At 46.6% G+C, this 24265-nt stretch overlaps 1 protein-coding gene across 3 annotated transcripts in view; it reads right to left on the reverse strand.

Annotated features, from left to right (window-relative positions):
* Window positions 1-17120: 17120 nt before the first annotated feature.
* Window positions 17121-24265, reverse strand: part of NUMBL (NUMB like endocytic adaptor protein) — a 43856-nt gene continuing 36711 nt past the window's right edge. For 2 of the 3 annotated variants that reach the window (XM_066243851.1, XM_066243853.1), the window contains exons 9-10: window positions 22024-22143; window positions 17122-20410 (exon numbers count right to left, since the gene is read on the reverse strand). In XM_066243851.1, coding sequence (XP_066099948.1) covers window positions 19791-20410; window positions 22024-22143 — 740 coding nt within the window. In that variant the 3' untranslated portion in view covers window positions 17122-19790. Of the gene's footprint in view, window positions 20411-22023; window positions 22144-24265 lie in introns of all 3 variants that reach the window. The other variant, XM_066243852.1, reaches the window with a different exon arrangement.

Consider the following 24265-nt stretch of genomic DNA (forward strand, 5'->3'; position numbering starts at 1 on the left):
CAATGGGGTGATGCTCTGCCCATCTAGGGCCATTGCTCTGTTGCTCAGCAACCCAGCTATTTTGCCGCCTGGGGCAAGGCTATAGTGCCCTCCTTAGCATCCCAGGCGAACTTGCTCAAATGAGTCATGGCTGCGGTAGGTGGGGGAAGGGGAGGGAAGAAAGAAGGAAAAGGGGGAGGGGTGACGAAGCAGATGGGCGCTTCCCCTGTGTGCTCTGACCAGAAATCGGGAACCCTGGACTTCCACATGCTGGTCCAACACTCTACTGCTGAGCCAACAGGCCAAGGCCTGGAGTCCATTTTCTGAACCATTCAAAAATAATCATGAAGTGGTCTGACCTGTGGTGGCACAGTGGATACAGCGTCGACCTGGAACACTGAGGTCACCGGTTCAAATCCCTGGGCTTGCCTGGTCAAGGCACATACAGGGAGCAACTACTATGAGTTGACGCTTCCTGTTTCTCCCCCCTCTTTCCTTCTCTCTATCTCTCTCCCCCCTCTCTCTAAAAATTAATAAATAAAGAAAAATTTAAAAAAATAATCATGAAGTGAAATAATATAGTTGTTGGAGATTGCTTCAGAAATAATCCTACAGAACAGCCTAGTCAAAGTGGAAAGAACTAGGGTCCCACGATCACCACGCTGCCAACCTAAATTTCACCTCTGGAATATTATGTGAAAATAAAATTCTTTTTTAGTTAAGCCGTTATATTTTGAAGTCTCTTTGTTATAGTGACTTAGCTTATCCCCTAAAACTAGGGCATCAGAATCACCTGAAGGGCTTGTTAAAAGATTGCTGGGCCTCACTCCCAATAAGTCTGGGAAAGGGGCAGATAATTTGTAATTAAAATAAATTCCCAAGGACAGCTGCTGATCTGGGGACCACACTTTGAGAACCAGTGTCCTAAATAACGCAGGTCCTTACCATGTGTTTTATATGCCCAGCACTCATTCTTTCTCTTTGGGAAAATGGCCTCCTTCACTTTATGACAGAGACAGAGAGAGAGAGAGAGAGAGAGACAGAGACAGAGAGAGGGACAGATAGGGACAGATAGACAGGAATGGAGAGAGATGAGAAGCATCAGTTCTTCGTTGTGACACCTTAGTTGTTCACTGATTGCTTTCTCATATATGCCTTGGAGGAGGGCTACAGCAGAGCGAGTGACCCCTTCCTCAAGCCAGCAACCTTGGGCTCAAGTCAGTGACCATGGGGCTAGATTTTGAGAAACATAGGCAGAAGATACAAAATAGGTGGTTTGCATAAACACCGATGGCTCCTTCCGCTGTATCTGTCCCCCGGGGTTCGACCCTTCACACCAGCCCCATCACTGCGCGCCCGCCAGGCCTCGGGCCTGAGCCTGGACAGCCCCCAACGCCGTCCAGCGCCTGCACACGCAGGCTCAAAATTAAAACATTATTGGATCAATGACAAAACTAGAACCCAATAGTAGACTAGAAAAATTTTGTGTATTAATTTACTAAAGTTAGTCATTGTACTGTGGTTATTTAAGAAAATGTCACTACAATTAAGAAATATACACTGGCCTGACCAGACGGTGGCGCAGTGAATAGAGCATCATACTGGGATGCAGAAGACTCAGGTTCGAAACCCCGAGGTCGCCGGCTTGAGCATGGGCTCACCAGCTTGAGTGTGGGGTTGCTGGCTTGAGCATGGGATCATAGACATAACCCCACAATTGTTGGCTTGAGCTCAAAGGTCTCTGGCTTGAGCAAGGGGTCACTCACTCTGTGGCAGGCCCCATCCCCACCCCCCTGTCAAGGCACATATGAGAAAGCAATCAATGAACAACTAAGGTGCCACAACAAATAATTGATGTTTTTCATCTCTCTCCCTTCCTGTCTGTCTGTTTCTATCTATCCCTCTCTCTGTCTTTCTCTCTGTCACACACCCCCCCAAAAAAAAGAAAGGAAAAAAAAAAAAGAAAGAAAGAAAAATATACATTGAAGCTTTTAGGACTAAAAGGTCATGGTGCATGTAATTTGTGCAAGAAAAAATGAGAAGAGAAAGGAGAAAATGAAAAAATAAATGAGGCCCTGGCCATTTGGCTCAGTGGTAGAGCGTCAGCCTGGTGTGCAGGAGTCCCGGGTTCGATTCCCGGCCAGGGCACACAGGAGAAGCGCCCTCTGCTTCTCCACCCCTCTTCCTTCCTTCCTTCTCTCTCTCTCTCTTTCTTTCTTGGCTCCTGCAACTATGGCTCAAATAGTTCAAGCAAGTTGGCCCCAGGAGCTGAGGATGGATCCATGGTCTGACCTCAGGTGCTAAAAATATCTTGGTTGCCAAGCAACAGAGCAGCAGCTCCAATGGGAAGAGCATTCTCCAGTAGGGGCCTTGCCGGGTGGATTAGAATCAGGGTGCATGCAGGAGCCTGTCTGCCTGCCTCCCTGCCTCTCACTTAATAAAAAAATAAAAAATAAGTAAATGAAAATCAAATTTGAGTAAAAAGTGTATGTGTTGTTTGTACTATTTTAGTCTTGTATTTTTTTTTGGATAAATTTGAAATTATCTCCAAATAAAAAGTTATTTTTTTAAAAGAAGAAATAAGAGTTGTAAAATTTTGGACAATCTCAATATAAGAAGAACTGGGTAAAGAGCAATACAATTCAGGTAGTGTTTGGCATGATGAATCAACTATGGATTAAACTTCACACATGATTTTCAAAATTTATTGATTTTAGGCCCTGGCCGGTTGGCTCAGTGGTAGAGCGTCGGCCTGGCGTGCAGAAGTCCCAGGTTCAATTCCCGGCCAGGGCACACAGGAGAAGCGCCCATCTGCTTCTCCACCCCTCCCCCTCTCCTTCCTCTCTGTCTCTCTCTTCCCCTCCCGCAGCCAAGGCTCCATTGGAGCAAAGATGGCCCGGGCGCTGGGGATGGCTCCTTGGCCTCTGCCCCAGGCGCTAGAGTGGCTCTGGTCGCAACAGAGCGACTCCCCAGAGGGGCAGAGCATCGCCCCCTGGTGGGCAGAGCGTCGCCCCCTGGTGGGCGTGCCGGGTGGATCCCGGTCGGTTGGGTGCATGCGGGAGTCTGTCTGACTGTCTCTCCTGGTTTCCAGCTTCAGAAAAATACAAAAAAAAAAATTATTGATTTTAGAGAGAGAGGAAGGGAGTGAGGGAGAGAGAAGGAAAGAGAGAGAGAGAGAGAGAGGGAGAGAGATGAGAAGCATCAATTCTTCGTTGTGGTTCCTTAGTTGTCCATTGATTGATTTCTCATATGTGTCTTGATGAGGGGGGCAGGGGGTGGCTACTGCAGACTGAGTAACCCCTTGCTCAAGCCAGCGACCTTGGGTCCAAGCTGGTGAGCCCTGCTCAAACCCGATGAGCCCACACTCAAGCTGGCGACCTCGAGGTCTCGAACCCGGGTCCTCTGCGTCCCTGTCTGACGCTCTATCCACTGCGCCACCGCCTGGTCAGGCTCCACTTCAGGACTTTTGCTCTGGCTGTTCCCTCTTTCCACTTGGCTCACTGCCTCACCACCAACAGAGAATGGATAAGTAAATTGCGTATAATCACACGGTAGAATCATGCACCACCATGAGAATAATTTATAACTACACATGATAACAGAAATGAGTTTTACACTGTGTTGAATTATAAAGGCCAGACACAAAAGAGAATATATTTTCTGATTCCATTTATGTAAAATTCAAGACAGGAAAAACCAATCTGTGCAGCCAGAAGATAGAATAATGGTGACTTTGAGGGGAGAAGGGACAAATTGAAAGGAGCCATGAGGAGGCTTTCAGAGGGCTACAAATGTATCTTGTTCGAGAGTTGGTGGCACAAATGTGTTCAGTTGGTGAAAATTCACCCCACTGTACACTGTGGTTTGTACTGGTTTGCATGTGTATCTACTTCAAGAATCAGCCTAGAAAATAAAAACTCCAAATGAAACTCCACGTTCTCACCACCCCAACTTAAGAAACAGGATACTCCTAGCACTCCTGCCCCTCTCTCCCATCACGGTGTGCTTTTACAGCTCACACCTCACTGCCACCTCAGTTCCTCCCTCCAATTTGTAAGCACATCTCAAAGTGCGTGTTTCAGACAGCCTGCCCGGTTCCAGGAGAGAACTCAGGTGGCCGCTGGGGGGAGGGATGGGAAGTACTTCCTCAAGGAGCCAGAGGAGGGGGAGGCAAGATTTATTTGATGCCTTTGCGCTAAATCTTGATGGGGAAGCTTTGTAGGGCGCCACCCAAGTGTTCAGGACCCAATGTCTGCAGGTGGGACTGAGCCCTCTTCTAAAGTAGCCATCGGAAATGCGACTTGCTGGCATGCACACTCTCTGTCTTCATCTTTCCCCTTCCTCCCTCCTAACCTCCCTCTCCTCAAGGAGAAAAAAAGTCACAATTATTTACATAAAGTTTTATTACATCAGATTGTAACCAAAGGATCCAAGTTCAAACTGAATCTTTCAATAAACTTTGAATAAATAGTAGCACATTTTTTTCTTTTCTTGTACTGTAATGTTTATTTTTAAATTCTTTTTTGCTGGCATGATTTCATACACATGAGGTTCAAGAAAAGAAAATGTTGCTTGACCAGGCAGTGGTGCAGTGGATAGAGCGTCAGACTGGGACACAGAGGACCCAGGTTTGAAACCCCGAGGTTGCCGGCTTGCGAGCAGGATCATAGACATGGCACCATGGTTGCTGGGTTGGGCCCAAAGGTCGCTGGCTTGAAGCTCATGGTTGCTGGCTTGACCCAAGGTCACTGGCTTGAGCAAGAGGTCACTCACTCTGCTGGAGCCACCCCCCCCCATCAAGACACATATGAGAAAGCGTTCAATGAACAACTAAGGTGCTGCAATGAGGAACTGATGCTTCTCATCTCTCTCCCTTCCTGACTGTCCCGATCTGTCCCTCTCTCTGTCTCTCTCTCTCTCTCTCTGTCTCTCACTAAAATTTAAAAAAAAAGAAAGAAAGAAACTGTTCACTGTTTGCATTTTTCTGGCCATTAATATTGTTGATTCCTGAAAATAATTTTGTCATATAGGGAATGGAAGGGCTTGGCAGACCTCATGATATCCTGATAGATATGGGAAGGTGTGGTGAGATTTAGGAAGCCCCTTGGGTGGCTGAAGGGGAATGCTTCCGGAGGACACAAGGGGAGGCTGGAGGCCAGGGACTCAGGCGGGACAGGCCCTGGGACTCTAGGCTGGGGGAGGGGGCACTGAAGGTAGAAACCACAGAACTTAGTGTGGAGATGGCTGTAGAGGAGAGGGAGGGAAGGGGACATGGAGTGCTGGCCGCTCTGTGTGGGCCTGGTGCCTGGACAAGGAGATGACTCAGCTTAGGGGACTGTAAATAAAGAAGAAAGAGACCAATTGTTGTGATTGAGAAGTTCCTGGGCATCCTTCTTAACTCACTGGGTCCTCAGTGCACCCACCTCACAGATGAGGAAACTGAGGTTCAGAAGAGGAGGCCCCAAGATAGAAAGGGGGACTGGAGCTCATGTCTTCTACCTAACCCGTGCTTCACAATCTTAAATAAGTTCAGGGTGTAAACCACCTTTGATTATTGATTTTTCTCTCATTAGAAAAACAAATACAGAAACATAAAAACCAAACACATGAAACTACAAAGCCCAAGGAAATTTTGAGAGTGACAGAACTGCCATGAATGTTGCTTGTGATGGTGGTTATATGGCTCCATGTATTTGTCAAAACTCAGAGAGCTGCACACACACATGCAGATGCACATCCAAAACTTCCGCTGTTTGTAAATGAGAATAATAAACAACCAAAAACAATGTAATGATTATACTTTGGATCCCAATTCAAAAAAAAAAACTGTAAAAAGATTTTTTTGAGACAATGGGAGAAATATCAATATGCCTTAGGTATTAGATGATATTAAGGAATTTGTTAATTTTGTTCAATCTGATAAGGCTTTAGTGTGGTTATGCAAGGAAGGCAACTTCACCTTTTTAAATTTTTATTTATTTATTTATTTATTTATTTATTTACAGAGACAGAGAGTAAGTCAGAGAGAGGGATAGACAGGGACAGACAGACAGGAACAGAGAGAGATGAGAAGCATCAATCATTAGTTTTTCTTTTTTTTTTTTTTTTAATAAATTTTTATTAATGGTAATGGGATGACATTAATAAATCAGGGTACATATATTCAAAGAAAACATGTCTAGGTTATTTTGTCATCAAATTATGTTGCAAACCCCTCGCCCAAAGTCAGATTGTCCTCAATCATTAGTTTTTCATTGCGCGTTGCAACACCTTCAGGGGTCCCCAAACTTTTTACACAGGGGGCCAGTTCACTGTCCCTCAGACCGTTGGAGGGCCGCCACATACAGTGCTCCTCTCACTGACCACCAATGAAAGAGGTGCCCCTTCCAGAAGTGCAGCAGGGGGCTGGATAAATGGTCTCAGGGGGTCGCATGCGGCCCGCGGGCCATAGTTTGGGGACGCCTGCTAGTTGTTCATTGATTGCTTTCTCATATGTGCCCTGACCGTGGGCCTTCAGCAGACCGAGTAACCCCTTGCTGGAGCCAGCGACCTTGGGTTCAAGCTGGTGGGCCTTTTCTCAGGGGGTCGCATGCGGCCCGCGGGCCATAGTTTGGGGACGCCTGCTAGTTGTTCATTGATTGCTTTCTCATATGTGCCCTGACCGTGGGCCTTCAGCAGACCGAGTAACCCCTTGCTGGAGCCAGCGACCTTGGGTTCAAGCTGGTGGGCTTTTCCTCAAAGGAGATGAGCCCGCACTCAAGCTGGTGACCTCGGGGTCTCGAACCTGGGTACTATTCTGCATCCCAGTCCAACGCTCTATCCACTGCGCCACCACCTGGTCAGGCAACTTTGCCTTTTTAGATGTTCATTTAGTATGTAAGAATGAACACAATGTCCATCACTTTTATTTTTTCAAGTTCAAATAAATGGGGAGGGGAAAGACACTGAAATGGGAAAACGTTGATGGTTCTTAAAGGTGTGTGACGGGCCCATGTGGGTTTATTGCCTCTTTAGTTTTTATTAATAAATCTATTTGGAAACGTTCCTCATCTCACTGAAATGTTTTGAAAATAAAATAAAAGAGAAGAGGTTATTGTTTGTTAAGCACAATTTGGAAAATACAGAAAACTAGAAAAACGGTATCTCTGTCCCCTCCTCCCTCACCACATGGTCCCCCAGTCCCACATCACTATTGTAGTTAACATTTTGATGTATTTCCATTCAGCCTTTTCTATTCTACTCAGGCTGTTAAAAATGTGTGTGTGTGTGTGTGTGTGTGTGTGTTATAGAACTGTGTGAGCAAATTGTTTATACAGTCCTGCTTTTTCTCTTCTTAAAACGTAAGCTGTTCTCCTGCTCCCCTGTCCTCTCTGTGTAAACACAATCTCTAGTGTTTGCATGATGTTTACTCAACTGGGCAGTGTTGCCAGACGTTGAAGCTGTTTCCAATTTCCTCCCATTATAAATAATGCCTTGATGCACATCCTTCTGTGTCCCAGAGGCGGGATTCCTGGGCCAAAGGGTGCGGACCCTTTGGCAACTCACAGTCAAAATTGCCTCCGAGTTTCTGCCCGACCCAAAGCTGAAATGACCTCATACAGTTAAAGTGAGATTTCACTGCTATTTGTTATTTCCTAAAGGTTTGATTCATGACTCACATTCATGAGAGGATGTCTCCCCCCGCCCACCCCCCCTTTATAGGAAACAGAAATCCATTCACACTAGTGCATGTTAAAAGGGGGTTGAATCAGTCAGGGACTAAGGCTAACATTTAGCTTGTCGATTGTTAAAACACTACAATATTTCTATGTTGCCTGGTAAATTATGGTGTCTCTAAGGCCGCAAATGTCCCTCATCATGACTTGCCAGGACTTCTCAGACCTTCCCACCATGCAGCAAGAGAAGTGTTAACATCAGGCACAGCAATGAACTTTTTGATTGCTCAGTGCCCAAAGTACTGGTTGTTAAATATGTTCTTTAGTCTCCGATACAAGTAACAGAAAAGCTGACTCAACTGGCTTAAACTCTAAAGGGAATTTGTAACTGAAAAACAACAGTTCAACAATAGACACCAAGGTCCCCATTTCTTTTCATCCTTTTGTCAACATTAAAAACAAAATAGCCAGTTATTTTAAAAAGCAAAATTAGTTTATTCGGGAATAGGAGAAAAATTGCAATTCAGAACATGCAAACTATGATGAACCACAGGCAAGTCTAGAGAACAAAAGAGAGGAGCATTATTTTATAGAAAAAAAGGAGAAGCCCCCGGTCACTGGCTTGAGCAAGGGGTTACTACCTCCCCCCAAGGCACATATGAGAAAGCAATCACTTAACAACTAAGGAGCTGCAATGAAGAATTGATGCTTCTCATGTCTCTCCCTTCCTGCCTTTTCCTGTCTGTCCCTCTCTCTGACTCTATCTCTGTAAGAAAAAAAAAAAAAAAAAAGGAAGGAGAAAATTGGGAAGGATGGTTATGAACAGAAGTCCTTAGTCTTTGTTTGTGGGGTGAAAAAGAGAGAGTGCTTGTGGGGGGGTGGCGGCAGTGGCTTCTCATTGGCTGAGTGTTGCTGGGCGAGAAGAAAACCTTCCTTTTGCTGGAGTAGTAAAGTAAGCTTCTTCTGGCACCAGTTTATAAATTCAGTTGCCACAAGTAGTACATGAGAGAGAGCTAGCTTCTTCAGGGCTTCCCGACTCCACTTCTAATAAGATGGTTTTTGGGGGTTTTTCCCCTAAATTTTCACAACTCTGTTATATCTTTTCCAGTGGCAATTCCAAGATGGCTGCCATCAGCTTTATGGCCACATGTAACCTCATTCATATATCACAAGTAAAGGAGATTAACTTTTTTCTCAGGTTTTCCTGTCAAAGTAATGGGGTGCCAGAGCCAATCACTGTGGTCTGGGGGAAGCCAAATGCCCTGATTGGCTGAGCCAAGGCACATGTTCCTCACTGGTAAAATGATTAAAACAAGCTGCTGAAGCCTCAGTGGAGTACAAATTCGATTCTTAGCCAATGCTGCAGTCCTCTCTGCCCTGTTTCCCATCCATAAAACAAAGATAATAATGACACACCTCCAAGACTTGCTGTGAGAGCTAAACGAGTTGCTTAATACCAAGCACCTTAGAACGGTGCCCATACACAGAAAGCACTTACATGTTAGCTGCTCCTGTTGGCATTACATGATCATCCTCAGCTCTGGAGGCTGTGCTTCTCTGAAAGCTCCTTATTTTTTTGCAGTCCATCCTCTTTCTAGTTAGTATTGCCGTGTAACAAGTCACTCTGAAATATGGTGACTTAAAACAACAAAGTCAGCCTATTATCTCTCCCCATTATTGTGGTCAGATTTCTGGGAAGGGTCTAGTGGACGGTGGTTGCAACAAGCAGGTGGCTCAAGTCGGAGCAGTGAAGCAGTTGAGGGGGGAGGGGCTTGGTGTCTCTCTCCAGGTTGTGTCCCAGCTTCTTCGCATAGTCTTTACACGTGGACTAGTTTGGACTTCCTCTCACGGGGGTGACCTCAGGCAGTCAGACTTCTTACATGACAGTTCAGGTCACCAGTGCCTGTGTTTCAAGAGGCAGAGGTGGCCTCACCTCTTCTGATGTAGCCTTGGGAGTCAGGTAGTGTCATTTCTGCCACATACTATTAGTTATAAACAATGCAGAAGCCCACCAGATGCAAAGAGAGCACATACAAACCTCACTTCTCAATGGGAGGGGTGTCAAGGTTCTAGTAAGATATGTGGGGTGGGAAACATTATTGCAGCCATCTTTGGAAATCATAGTCTGACTCCTCTTGGTACTAATGTAAGTCCCACCTCTGTATGATCAGTGCCCTACCTGGGTCACGTGCTACAAATACCAATTCTAGATGGAAATAATTTACTGACAAGTCTCACCTCCTTGGGATAGAAAACATAATAGAGTAGTTCCCATTTTCCATGGTTTCGATTTCCATTGTTTTAGTTACCCGCAGTCAAACGCGATCCAAAAATTAAATGGAAAATTCCAGAATTTAGCACTCATGCTTTAAATTGCATGCCATTCTAAATTATGAAATCCCTTGCCATTTGGCTCTGTCCTACACAGTACATGAATCATCGCTTTGTGCAGCATCTCCGTATTTTATACACCAGGGTTTTCAACCGCCAGTCCATGGACCCGTGCGGGTCCCCCAGAAATGTCGAGCTGATCTGCAAAAGAGTTAACCACCCTAATGCTGTATGAGACTATAGAGCAGTGGTAGTCAGCCTGGTCCCTACCGCCCACTAGTGGGCGTTCCAGCTTTCATGGTGGGCAGCAGCAGACCAACCAAAGTATAAATAAAAAGCTAGATTTAACTATAGTAAGTTGTTTTATAAAGATTTATTCTGTCAAACTTAGTGAAAATCAGACATAAAGTACTTGGTAAGTAATTATTATTATATGCTTTAACTTGCTGTAACTCTGCTTTCTAAATTTTATAAAGTAAAGTTACTTCTCTACTTTATAAATCACCATTACTGTGGAACAGGTGAGCGGTTAGAGAATTTTACTACTAACAGAGATACAAAAGTGGGCGGTAGGTATAAAAAGGTTGACTACCCTGCTATAGAGTCTCATCAGGGTGGTTAACTCTTTAGCGGACTAGTGGTTGAAAAACACTGATATGCACTACCCACCTGTTAGTCATTTAGTATCCCTTGTGGTTATCAGATTGACTATCGCAGTATCACAGTGCTTGTGTTCAAGTAACATTTATTTTACTTAATAATGGCCCCAAAGTGCAAGAGTAGTGGTACTGGCAATCCAGATATACCAAAGAGAACTTGTAAAGTGCTTCCTTGAAGTGAAAAGATATGTATGTACATATGTATATCTGTATAAGAAAAACAAAGTAAATACATTTAGAGTTTGGTCCTGTCAATGGTTTTAGGCATTCACTGAGGGTGCTGGACCATATTCCCTACAGATAAGGGGGCACTATTATCGTTTCCTTCTGTTTTTAAGTCACTGCCCCCACCTTCTCTCTATGTGAATTTTCTTTTTTTTTTTCTGGATAAAGGCTACAGGGAACCTTAATGACAATTTCACCAGATTCTCATTTTCATTCTCTCTTTTTTTAAAATGTATTTATTTTAGTGAGAGAAGAAGGGAGAGAGAAAGAGAGACAGAGACATGTGTCTGTTCCTGTATGTGTCCTGACTGGGGATCTAACTGGCAACCTCTGCTCTTCCGGACGACGCTCTAACAACCGAGCTATCTGGCCAGGGCATCATTTTCATTCATTTTTAAATGTAATGTTGGATACTAGATAGCCTTTGAAATTATTGCTCCTGTTCTTAGGTGTAACAATGGTATTGTGGGGAAGTGGATGGCCTTGTTAGGAGAGAACACATGCTGAAGTGTTAAGAGCCAAGACTCAGGATGACTCAGCAGATATTGGCCTGAGTGCGAGCGCATGCGTGTGTGCATGCGTGTGTAGGCATGTGAGTGGATTCTGAGAGAGACAGAAAACAAACAGCATGAAGTATTAACTGCTGATTCTAGGTGGAGGGTATGTGAAGTATATTGCACTATTCTCTCAATTTTCCTATAGCTTTAAATTTTTTTCACAACAAATATTTGAGGAAAAAATCTGCTGAAACCTGATTCAAGTTCACAGAGGAGGGAAAGATCTCTTGAAAACTCTACCCTCTGGCACTTCCTTCCTCCTCCCCATCCTTTTCTAAGGGGGTTGAGGGGCAGCAAATGATGAAAGTTGGGCTGGCTTTGTGTTCTCTCAGTGAGTTTTTTGTGTAGCTGGCTGGGTTTCTATCACTGTGACCTTGAACTTAGGTTATGGGGTAGTTGGTCCCTTTTTTTTTTTTTAAATTTTAGAGAGAGCAAGAGAAACATGGGTTTGTTGTTTCACTTATTTATGCATTCATTGGTTGATTCTTGTTTGTACCCTGACCAGGGATCAAACCTATAATTTGGCATATCGGGACAATGCTCTGAGTACCTGGCCAGGGCAGTTGACCACTTTTGTCCTCAGTTTTGGCCCCACTAGCAGTTCTGGAGGTCCTGTACAAGTCCAGTTCAACATCCTATTACAGAATTCTGAAGGGCAGAGGCTCCAGTTGGCTCCCAGCAGCCGATGGCTGTGATTCTCTCCCAGGCGCGGGGCCTGGGAGACCTTTGGGAATGCATGGAATTGTTTTGTTATTGTCACTGTGACTTGGGAAAGGGTTGCTTTGGGCAGCTGTTCTGTAACTTTTTTACTTCATCTCAGATTGCATTCCTCATCCCTCATGACACTCCAGCCCTCCGTCCTGCACTTTGTTCCCACCTCAGGCCCTTGCCCTAGCTGTTAACCCCTGCCAGTGTCACTGTTCCCTCAGATATGGGCCTGCCTGCAGTCAGATCTCTGATCTAATGATCAGGTTTCTCTTCAGAGAGGTGCTCTCTGACTACCGCCTAAAGTCATACCCACCAACCATCAACAAAATGAAAAGACAATCCACTGAATGGGAGAACATATTCACTGATACATCACATCTAGTAAGGGCTTAATATCCAAACTTTACAAGAACTTATAAAACTCAACACAAAAAAACCCCCAAACAATCCAATTAAGAAATGGGCAAAGGACCTAAGTAGACACTTCTCCAAAGAAGACATATACATGGCCAACAGGCATATGACAAGATGCTCAACATCACTAATTATTATCAGGGTATGCAAGTTAAAATCACAATGAGATATTATCTCATACCTGTCAGAAAGGCTATCATCAGTAAATCAACAAACAACAAGTGTTGGCAAAGATGTGGAAAAAAGGGAACCTTGTGCACTGTTGGTCCAAATGCAGATTGGTGCAGTCACCGTGAAAAGCAGTATGGAGTTACCTCAAAAAATTAAAAATGGAATTGCCTTATGACCCACCAATTCTACTTCTGGGATCATAGTCAAAGAAACCCAAAACACTAATTCAAAAGAATACATGCATCCCTATGTTCACTGAAGCATCATTTATAATAGCCAAGATTTGGAAGCAGCCCAAGTGCCCAGTAGATGAGTGGATAAAAAAAGCTGTGAGTCCTGGCCAGTCGGCTCAGTGGTAGAGCAACGGCCCAGCATGTGGAAATCCCGGGTTTGATTCCCGGCCACGGCACACAGGAGATGCACCCACTGCCCTTCCCCCTCTCCTTTCTAACTCTTTCTCTTCCCCTCCCGCAGCCAAGGCTTCACTGGAGCAAAGTTGGCCTGGGCGCAGAGGATGGCTCCATGGCCTCCACCTCAGGTGCTAGAATGGCTCTGGTTGCAATAGAGCAACGCACCAGATGGGCAGAGCATCGCCCCCTAGTGGGCTTGCCGGGCGGATCCAGGTTGGGTGCATGCGGGAATCTGTCTCTTTGGTCTCCCTGCTTCACTTCAGAAAAAATACACACACACACACAAAAGCAGTGGTACACTCCTGTTAGATTAGCTATTATCAACAAGACGGGTAATAGCAAATGTTGGAGAGGCTGTGGAGAAAAAGGAACCCTCATTCACTGTTGGTGGGACTGTAAAGTAGTACAACCATTATGGAGGAAAGTATGGTGGTTCCTCAAAAAACTGCAAATAGAATTACCTTATGACCCAGCAATCCCTCTACTGGGTATATACCCCAAAACCTCAGAAACATTGATACGTGAAGACACATGTAGCCCCATGTTCATTGCAGCACTGTTCACAGTGGCCAAGACATGGAAACAACCAAAAAGCCCTTCAATAGAAGACTGGATAAAGAAGATGTGGCACATATACACTATGGAATACTACTCAGCCATAAGAAATGATGACATCAGATCATTTACAGCAAAATGGTGGGATCTTGATAACATTATAAGGAGTGAAATAAGTAAATCAGAAAAAAACAAGAACTACATGATTCCATACATTGGTGGAACATAAAAATGAGACTAAGAGACATGGACAAGAGTGTGGTGGTTACCAAGGGTGGGGGGGGAGGGAGGACATGGGAGGGAGGGAGGGAGAGAGTTAGGGGGAGGGGGAGGGGCACAGAGAACTGGATGGAGGGTGACGGAGGACAATCTGACTTTGGGCGAGGGGTTTGCAGCATAATTTGATGACAAAATAACCTAGACATGTTTTCTTTGAATATATGTACCCTGATTTATTAATGTCATCCCATTACCATTAATAAAAATTTATTAAAAAAAAAAAAAGCAGTGGTACATTTACACAATGGAAAACTACTCAGCTATATAAACAGAAGGAAATCTTACCTTTTAAGACAGCAGGGATGGACCTGGAGAGCATTATGCTGAGTGAAATAATCCAGACAAAGAAAGACAAGTACCATATGATTTCACTTATATGTGGAATCTAATGAACAAAATAAATTAACAAACAAAATAGAAACGGATTCACAAGTATGAGAACAGACTGACAGCCATCAGAGGGGATGGGGGTTAGGGGACTGGGTGAAAAAGTTGAAGGGGTTAAGCCATTAAAACCCTTATATTGTAGATAGACAACAGTATGAGAATTGCAGGAAGGTAAGAGGGGAGGAAGAGGAGGAGGGTACAGGGGAGACAGATGGTGATGGAGGGAGACTTGACTTAGGGTAGTGAACACACAATGTAATATACAGGTGATATATTGTAGAACTGTGCACCTGCAAATCATAATTTTATTAACCGCCTGACCAGGCGGTGGCGCAGTGGATAGAGCGTTGGACTGGGATGCGGAGGACCCAGGTTCGAGACCCCGAGGTCGCCAGCTTGAGCACGGGCTCATCTGGTTTGAGCAAAAGCTCACCAGCTTGGACCCAAGGTCACTGGCTTGAGCAAGGGATCACTCGGTCTGCTGAAGGCCCGCGGTCAAGGCACATATGAGAAAGCAATCAATGAATAACTAAGGTGTTGCAACAAAAAACTAATGATTGATGCTTCTCATTTCTCTCCATTCCTGTCTGTCTGTCCCTATCTGACTCTCCCTCTGTCTCTGTAAAAAAAAAAATTTATTAACCAATGTCACCCCAATAAATTCAATAAAAATTTGTTTTTTTTTCAGGGACAGAGAGGGAGTCAGAGAGAGGGACAGATAGGAACAGACAGAAACAGAGAGAGATGAGAAGCATCAATCATCAGTTTTTCGTTGCGACATCTTAGTTGTTCATTGATTGCTTTCTCATATGTGCCTTGACCGTGGGGCCACAACAGACCGAGTAACCCCTTGCTCGAGCCAGCAACCTTGGGTCCAAGCTGGTGAGCTTTTGCTCAAGCCAGATGAGCCCATGCTCAAGCTGGTGACCTTGGGGTCTCGAACCTGGGTCCTCCGCATCCTAGTCCGACACTCTATCCACTGCACCACCGCCTGGTCAGGCAAATTTAATAAAAATTTAAAAAACAATAACATCTCACTCATCACTCTATCCCTTCCTCTTTGTTTTTTCCTTTAAAATTCTTATCACCAATAGCCATTGTATCACATATCTTCTTGTTTCTTTATTTTTACCCTTTCCTTACAATATCAACTCCAGCAGAGCAGGATTTTTGTCCTTTTTCCCCATTGCCATATCCCTAGGTCCTAGAATAGTGCCTGCCACATCAAAGTGCTCAATAATTATCAAAAAATATTTTAAAAAAATTTTTTTTAATTCATTTTTAGAGAGGAGAGAGAGACAGAGAGGAGAGGAGAAAAAGACAGAGAGAGAGAAGGGGGGAGGAGCTGGAAGCATCAGCTTCCATATGTGCCTTGACCAGGCAAGCCCAGGGTTTCGAACCAGCGACCTTAGCATTTCTAGGTCGACACTTTATCCACTGCGCCACCACAGGTCAGGCTCAAAAAATATTTTGAATGAATGAATGAGTGACTGAGTGGACATATTTTACCATTAGCCAAAGCTCCTACCAGACTTTGAGGTCCCTGAAGGCAAGGGCTATGTGTGTCACTCTGCATCCTCAGTACTAAATATCTGATAGAAGCAAGTATTCGGAAAATGCATGTAAAATGAAGAAAAAGAATACCTACATGATGGAAAGTAGATCAGTGGTTGCCTTGGGCCAGAGTCGGAAGAGGAAATGACTGCAAGTGGGCACGAGGTCTTTTTTAGGGTGATGCAAATGTTCTAAAATTGATTGTGGTGATGGCTATACTCTGTAAAATCACTTCAAATCATTAAAGCACTTAAAACAGCTGAATTTTATGATATGTACATTATTCTTTAATAAGAGTATTAAATAAAACAAAGCAAAATATGAGCTGAGGGAGTAAATGAATGATCCCTAGAAGGTGCCCTGCAGGTCGTCTGAACCTTACTGTGTGCCTGGCCCTGGGCGATCCTGGGGACAGTGGTGACCAAGACAGCCCTTGTCCCTGACCTTACATGCCTACAGCCAGCCCAGGGGGTGGAGCCGCGATGGGAGAGGCACAGGCAAAGGGGCCGGGGCCAGAATGGGGGACACAGAGACAGAAGGGTCAGGGCTGCGATAGGGAAACAGTTGGATTGCAGGAGCCCAGTGCAGGCTTCGGATCCAGACGAGAGGAGTCAAGGAGGACGTCCCAGAGGAGCGAGCGCTGAACCCATCGTGTTGCACATCATTGAGATTCCAATTTTAAAAAATCACTTTTTCTGCCTTAGCATTGGTCTGGCGGGCTCTTGTCTGGAGCTGCAAATGGGACACTTCCGAGTTCCCAAGGACAGGGCCACAAGGGGGTGCTGTTCTACCGCGCTCGCCCAGCAGTGACCCATGTGGCCTGGCCAGAAGGCCAGGGGTTGTTTGTGCAAAGAATGTTTTTGAAGTGAATGCGGCCACGTGGGCGGCGAGTAGCCCCATGGAAGGCGGTGGGGCAGCTGATCTGGAAAGGTGGAGCTGAACCTCCCTGAGCTAGACGTCCACCCAAAAGTGACCTCCCTGAGGTTGGGTTGGGAGTGCGGTACATTGCGTTGGTAGCACAAGGTCACAAAGTAGGCCGGGGACGTAATTAACTCAGGGTAGGAGGGTAGTTGGGGACAGAGGTGGATTGAGGTTGGTTGTGGCCCCAGGCACTAAAATAAATATTGGGCCCCGTAAAAAAAAAGAGAGAGACAGGGAAAATAAAAATACATGTTAACCATATTTTTAAATAAATAAAAAAATATTATGTACTATTAATGTTAAAATTGCACATGTGAAACCAAACTTGGTGTCATTAGAGAAAAGTGTAAAGTTGGGGTTTTGCGGGGCCCAGGGCACGCGCCCTGTGCGTCTGCAGTGAAATCCGCCTCTGGCTGGGGAACCTGGCTCAGGGCAGCCCTAGAGGTCTTGGGCAGTCCGGGGCTCTGCAGACCGGAATCTGCACCTACAGGAATGTGGAGAGGTGGGGATGGGGGCTCTGAGAAACTGCTCTGGACACAGGGAGGAAGGTTTTGTGTAAATATTAGCCTTTGGCAGAGAGGAGTATCTTGCCTCTGTCCCTGATATTCTGTGTGCTGTGTGGCCTGTTTCCCCACCAATTCAATAACTGGAATCATCTCTGGCCAAGTCTGAGGCCTTTCTGCCCCTCACTCACCAGCAGTTTGCAGAGGTGAACTGTTGACACTGCCTCCTCTGTACTTGGCCCTGTGTTGGCACACTGAGTTGACCGAGAGACCCCCAGAACCACCCCTCATTCAGTCCGGTGGGACAGCAGATAGTGACGACCGCGGATGGGTCCAGGCTGGGAGCGGGGAACAGAGGGAGAGGAGTCAGGGCCTTGTAGGATTGAAGTTGGGGACAGTGTTCCTGACTCAGCCTGAAGGGTCTAAGTTCTTCCTAAGTTCTGAAAGGACTGGGAGTAAGGCCCTTGAAAGAGAGTCCACTTGTAAGAAGAGATACTTGACCCGAGGCCTGAAGAGTGAGTGGCATTCTTCTGGAAGAAGGTTCAGTGTCAGAAAAGGGTGTTCTAAGAAAAGGGGCTGGCACGTGCAAAGGCGTGGAGATGAGAAAGTGTGCTCGTTTCCAGCAGAATCCCTGCTCCCCCACTAAGCAGGTGTGTGGCCTGGGGCAAGGGAATCAACTTCCCCATCCATCAAATGGGGATATAACCTTGGGTTTCATCAAATCAACCACCTCGTTTTAAAGAGCTATAGAGAATTAAGGATATAATTTATGTATTATATAAAAATATGTAACGTGTGTTATATCAAGGGGCCCAAGAAACAAGACAGACTTAAAAACATGTTGCCACATCTTTGGCCTAAGTTACACAGAATACAACTGATGACACAAGAATTTGCCAGCTGAAAGATATACTATTCCAGGTCCTGGCCAGTTAGCTCAGTCAGTTAAGAGCCTTGTCCCAAAACAAGGTTGTAGGTTCGATCTCCGGTCAGGGCACACATGGGAAGCAACCAATGAATGCATGACTGAGTGGAACAACAAATGAATGCTTCCCTTCTCCCTTCCGCTCTAAAAATCAATCAGTCAATCAAACCCTGGCTGGATAGCTCAGTTGCTCGGTTGCAGCATTGTTTCAGCACAGAGGTTGCTGGTTCAATTCCCTGGTCAGGGCACTTACAGGAGCAGCTTGATGTTCCTGTCTCTCAATCCCCGCCTCTCAAAAAAAAAAAAGGAGAAAGATATATTTTAAGCCTCATTATTAGAAGGGATTTTTTTTTTTTTTAGATTTTATTTATTTATTTTCAAAGACAGAGCTAGAGATGGAGGGGGAGGAGCAGGAAGCATCAACTCCCATATGTGCCTTGACCAGGCAAGCCCAGGGTTTCGAACCAGCGACCTCAGCGTTCCAGGTTGACGCTTTATCCACTGCGCCACCACAGGTCAGGCCTAGAAGGGATTTTAATACTGAACTTATTAGCAGCAGATTCGAATTTTAATTCCTTAGTTCAAAATCTGTAAGAATCAGAAATGAGGTGATTAATTTGGGGCACCCTTTACTACTCACCTCTCTAGTGCCAGGTCAGCTGTTACTTGCAGCTATGTTCTGACTCAGGTTGTTATGCAGGGAAACCCTCCTGTCTTAGGGGATGACTCAGGGAGAAAGGCTACGTGACCTCACCATCCCCCCCTGGACACACACCCCGCTTTCCTGAGGGGCACTATTATATTCTTTCTTTATTGGCTGTCCTGGTATAATACAAATCTGCAAGTTTAGATACAAAAGAATCTGGAAATAAAAGATAGAAAAGTACCCACCAGGCACCCCACCCACTTCTTCCGGACCCCTCCCCAACGGACACCAATGTGAGGTAACTGAGCATCTCCTTCCCCTTCCTCCTACCCCACTTCCTGGGCCCCAAACTTGGCCCCTGCCCCCAAGAGACCTTGGCCCAAGGAAGATATGGGCTCCCGAAGGGGGACGGGGTAATAGTGGTGAGCACAGCATTGGCAGTGAACGCAGAGGGTGGGCAGAGGGAAGCCCTTTGCTTGTGCTGTGTATGGGGGAGGTGACCGGTGCAGGGCTCAAGAGGGCCCCTAAGTGGGCATCCCTCCCCCATCCCACCCAACACTAGAAGGTGGAAGGTCAACAACAGAAACTGGAAAATGTAGCTTGAACTGAGAACACGCACTGGGACTGTGGCCCTTCCCCATGTCTCGGGTGGGGAGAAAGGGGCATTGCCAGCCTAAGTCTGGCAGTGAAATGGATCCCTTAGCCAGGCTGGGTACATCCCTGAATTCCGTCCTGCCGCAACCTGGGTGTCACAATGTTGGTTCTGTAGTGGCTGTGGGGGTGGCTGAGAGAATGGACTAGAGGGTATGTTGAGGGGCACAGCCCCAGGGAGCAGGATGAGGGGAGAGGTTGGACCTCCACTCCCAGGTGTGGGGCACCTGGAGATTACGGGGTGGGCAGGGCAGCCTGGGCTACAGTTCAATCTCGAAGGTCTTTTGCAGGTCACCCGAGAAGGGGTTAGAAGGCTTCTCTGCAGTGGGTTTGCCTTCTAATGCTGCCCACTGCGCCTCAAAGGGGTCCAACTCCGGGGCTGGGGCAGGTGCTGGCTCTGGGGGCCAGGTTGCCTCATTGGGGCTTGGGCGGGCCTGGCCCCCAGGGGCACTGGATGCAGCTGGGGGTGGGAAGGCCCCAGCTTTTCCGAGCAAGGTGGCAGGCTGGGGCTGGAGTTGGACAGCTGAGCAGAAGGCATTGGCCACCATTTGTGAGGGTGTGATGCCCACCACAGGCACGCGGGGCATGGGTGGGTAGCCCAAGCCCGGGTAGGTGGGCACAAAAGGTGGCTGCATGTGTGGGGGCGGCAGAAACAGGGCCACCTGGGCAGGTGCAGCATCAAAGGGCCCCATGGGGGCCGGGAAGGGATGCAGGGGAGGCGGTACGGCAGGCACCGAGGACACGTGCTGCTGCTGCTGCTGTGCTCTGGCCACCTGGGACACCTCTTCCAGCCACCTCTCGGCCTCTGAGGGGGTCCGCTTGTGCCCAGGCTGGAAGGCAGCTGCTGGAGACACCGAGGGCTCGCCCCAGGCAGAAGTCCCTGGACAGAGGAGATGGCAGGTAAGGGCATGGGCTGCGTGGGGAAGAACCCGAGGCTGGGGTCAGGCTCTGGAGCCAGGCCACCGTGCAGTGGTTCTGCAGTGCTAACAAAATACAGTTCTGAGACTCCAAGGCCCAAGATGGAAACGTATAGGCCAGACTGACAACCACCCGGCTGGCTTCGCTTCTGGTGGGTCAATGCCAAACCTGTTATTAATGATTAATATCACCCTTGCTTCTAATATTTTGAGAATGTTTTGTTTTAGGAGGCTCAAATTCTAAGACTCCATGGATCTTTCTCAGACTGTCCTATTCTAACATAAAGAGCAAGGTTCGATGGTTTTAAGTTTGTGTTTTCTAAGATTCCAGAGTTTTTAATTTACATTGTTTGCAATTCTAAGGTATTCCCATGTCCTTAAGGTAATTCCATGGTGCTGTTTCTAAGTCAGCCCTCTTCTAAAGGTCTGAGGTTCCAAGGTTTTATGGTTCCAAATTTGTTAGATTCAAATATCCTGTGATTCTAAGAATGTAGGTTTCTAAATTTTATTATTGTTTTTAATTTTATTTATTCATTATTAGAGAGAGACAGAGAGAGAAGGGGGAAGGAGCAGGAAGCATCAACTCCTATATGTGCCTTGACCAGGCAAGCCCAGGGTTTTGAACCAGCAACCTCAGTGTTCCAGGCCCATGTTTTATCCACTGCGCCACCTCAAGTCAGGCTCTAAATTTTATTATTCTAAGACAGGAAGGTTTAAAAAATAATACCGGTGTCTAAGATGATCCCATAGCTCTAAAATGAATCACAGTTCTAAAATGATCCCATAGCTCGAAGATGATCTGTAGATCTAAAGTGATCCCATAGTTCTAAGATGACCCATAATTATAAGATGACCCATGGCCTGGCCTGTGGTGGTGCAGTGGATAGAGCATTGGCCTGGAGCGCTGAGGTCACCACCCTGGGCTCACCCACCCAAGGCACGTACGACAAGAAACAAGCAAGCAATGAGCAATTAAACTGAAGCAACTGGCCCTGGCCGGTTGACTCAGCGGTAGAGCATTGGCCTGGCGTGCGAGGGACCCAGGTTCGATTCCCAGCCAGGGCACATAGGAGAAGCGCCCATTTGCTTCTCTACCCCCCCCCCTCCTTCCTCTCTGTCTCTCTCTTCCCCACCCACAGCCAAGGCTCCATTGGAGCAAAGATGGCCCAGGAGCTGGGGATGGCTCCTTGGCCTCTGCCCCAGGCGCTAGAGTGGCTCTGGTCGCAACAGAGCAACGCCCCCTGGTGGGCAGAGCTTCGGCCCACCGTGCCGGGTGGATCCTGGTCGGGCGCATGCGGGAGTCTGTCTGACTGTCTCTCCCCGTTTCCAGCTTCAGAAAAATACAAAAAAAATAAAAATAAAAAAAAAATAAACTGAAGCAACTATGAGTTGATACCTCTCGCTACCCCCCACATCACCTCCTCTCTCTGTGAAATCAAATAAAATCTTATAAAAGAAGAAAAAAGAAAAAAGATGACGCATGGTCCTAAGCTTGTAGGATGGCCCTCCACGAAGCCAGAGAGCGCAGGACCGGAGAGGGGCCTCAGCGTCTGCCCCAGGAGAGGGCGGGGCTTACCTGCTGAGGCCGGAGGTGGCGGCCCTGGTGCACCAGCACTGGCGAACGACGAGCTGATCTGTGTGCACAGAGCACTGATGCTGTCGCTGTCACTGGTACCAGGAGGCTCCATCTCAGGCACTGGAAAATCCGGGAAAGGCGGCAGTCAGTGGACAGGCCCAGACCCTGTTCTTGACCCCTTCGCCCTCGAGTGACCCTCTCATAAGGTGTGTGGGTCAGCGGGTCCACTCTGCAGTAACTAATTGGCCACGCTCACAAAAATGTTAACTGTGCATATATGTGTGAGAATTTGAGTGGTACAAGTAGTGTATGACACTGGTGGAGACAAGAGACTATTCCATGATGTGACTGCTGCTGGATCCACAAGCTAAATCAGGACAAAACAGAGATTGCTTCCTGTAAATCCCCAGAGACTGTCCGACTGGCCCGTCTCCTATGCCCCAGGTGTGCTGGTCCCTGGAACAGGTCCCTGCTGAGCCCTGGGTAAGTATGTAAGGTGCTTCTCCTTATCTGGGGTGGCCAAGCCCTAGTACTCCATCCATCTTGGCCTGTCCTATATATGACCCCTTAGGGCCTGCCACGTGGGCAGAGGATACCCATGTTTTCTTGTCGCTGCCCAAGGTGTGCCTCATGTGTAAGTCCCCTTAATAAACTCTGTTTGTTTGTTTGGTTTTTTGTGTGACAGAGACACAGAGAGAGAGACAGAAAGGGTACCGACAGACAGGAAGGGAAAGATAAGAAGCATCAACTCTTTGTTGCAGCACCTCAGTTGTTAATTGATTGCTTTCTCATATGTGCCTTGACCAGGGGGCTACAGCAGAGCGAGTAATCCCTTGCTCAAGCCAGAGACATTTGGCCTCAAGTCAGCAACCATAGGGTCATGTCTATGACCCCACACTCAAGCCAGTGACCCCAAGCTCAATCCAGGTGAGCCCACGCTCAAGCCGGATGAGCCCGCACTCAAGCCGGATGAACCCATGCTCAAGCCGGCAACCTCGGGGTTTGTTTTTTGTTTTTTGTTTGTTTGTTTTTTATTCATTTTAGAGAGGAGAGGGAGAGACAGAGAGAGAGAGAGAGAGAGAGAGAGAGAGAGAAGGGGGGAGGAACTGGAAGCATCAACTCCCATATGTGCCTTGACCAGGCAAGCCCAGGGTTTCGAACCGGCAACCTCAGCATTTCCAGGTCGACGCTTTATCCACTGTGCCACCACAGGTCAGGCAACCTCGGGGTTTTGAACCTGGGTCCTCCTCCTCCCAGTCTGATGCTCTATCCACTGTGCCTGGTCAGGCAATCCCCTTAATAAACTCTTGATGTAGTGAGGGAATTGTCAGTCTCTTTCTCTGGTCTCTTGGCCCCGGGAAATTTTCCCAACAATTGTATGGCAGACAGTCACAGGGAGCCCAAGTCAAGAAGAACCTGAAGGAGGACCTGTTTGTAGCCACAAACTAGAAGAAATATTTAACGATATATATTAAAAATGTTTAACTATATGGAAAGAGCACTGACCAGTCAGAATGGATGTTGGCTACACTACTGTTCACCAGCTGGGGATCATGTGTCTTGCTTTGGGTGGCAAAATGGGGCCCTGTCCACCTGACCTGGACTGGCCTATAACATATATCCTGAGGGCAGCGATGCATCTGCCAGGAAGACACTGAGCAGGTATGGTGGCCTCATGAGCACTTGGGATAAGCAAAGGTACCATCTGAATAAACAGCAGAGGACCACCAAGTATGATGTGTGACAAGTGCCTGTGACATCCAGCAAGTGTCTGTCTCCAAGGACGCATGTGTAATGCTCCAACGAATATGAGGAAGAAACTGACTGTAGGAGTCAGCAGGTGTGACACAGGGATGCACAGGTGGGAGAGTACCTGGTTTCCACGTCAATCATAGATGATGTGTGTTAGTTAGTCCAAATGAGTGTGCAGCTCCTGAGGGTGTGGCATTTGAGTGTGACTAAAATCTAGGTGTGGTGACCTGATTGTGATTCCCAAGTGTGAGCCAATCCACCTGTGTGATAGACAAGTCTGTTTGCAAGCCTGAATGAATTTGCATGAGTGACTTCCAAGTTTGCATTAACCCAGGTGTGTGGCTTGTGAGTGTGTGTAAATCTGGGTGTGTGACTTCTGGATGTGTGCTTTCTAAGTGTGTGTAATTGTAACATCTGATTGTGCCACTTTTAAGAATGTGAATTTGGTGTGCACATGACTAAATTTGTTACTGCAGAGAGTGTGTGAATC

Source organism: Saccopteryx bilineata, chromosome 9, assembly GCF_036850765.1.
Source record: "Saccopteryx bilineata isolate mSacBil1 chromosome 9, mSacBil1_pri_phased_curated, whole genome shotgun sequence".
NCBI classification, from domain to species: domain Eukaryota; kingdom Metazoa; phylum Chordata; class Mammalia; order Chiroptera; family Emballonuridae; genus Saccopteryx; species Saccopteryx bilineata.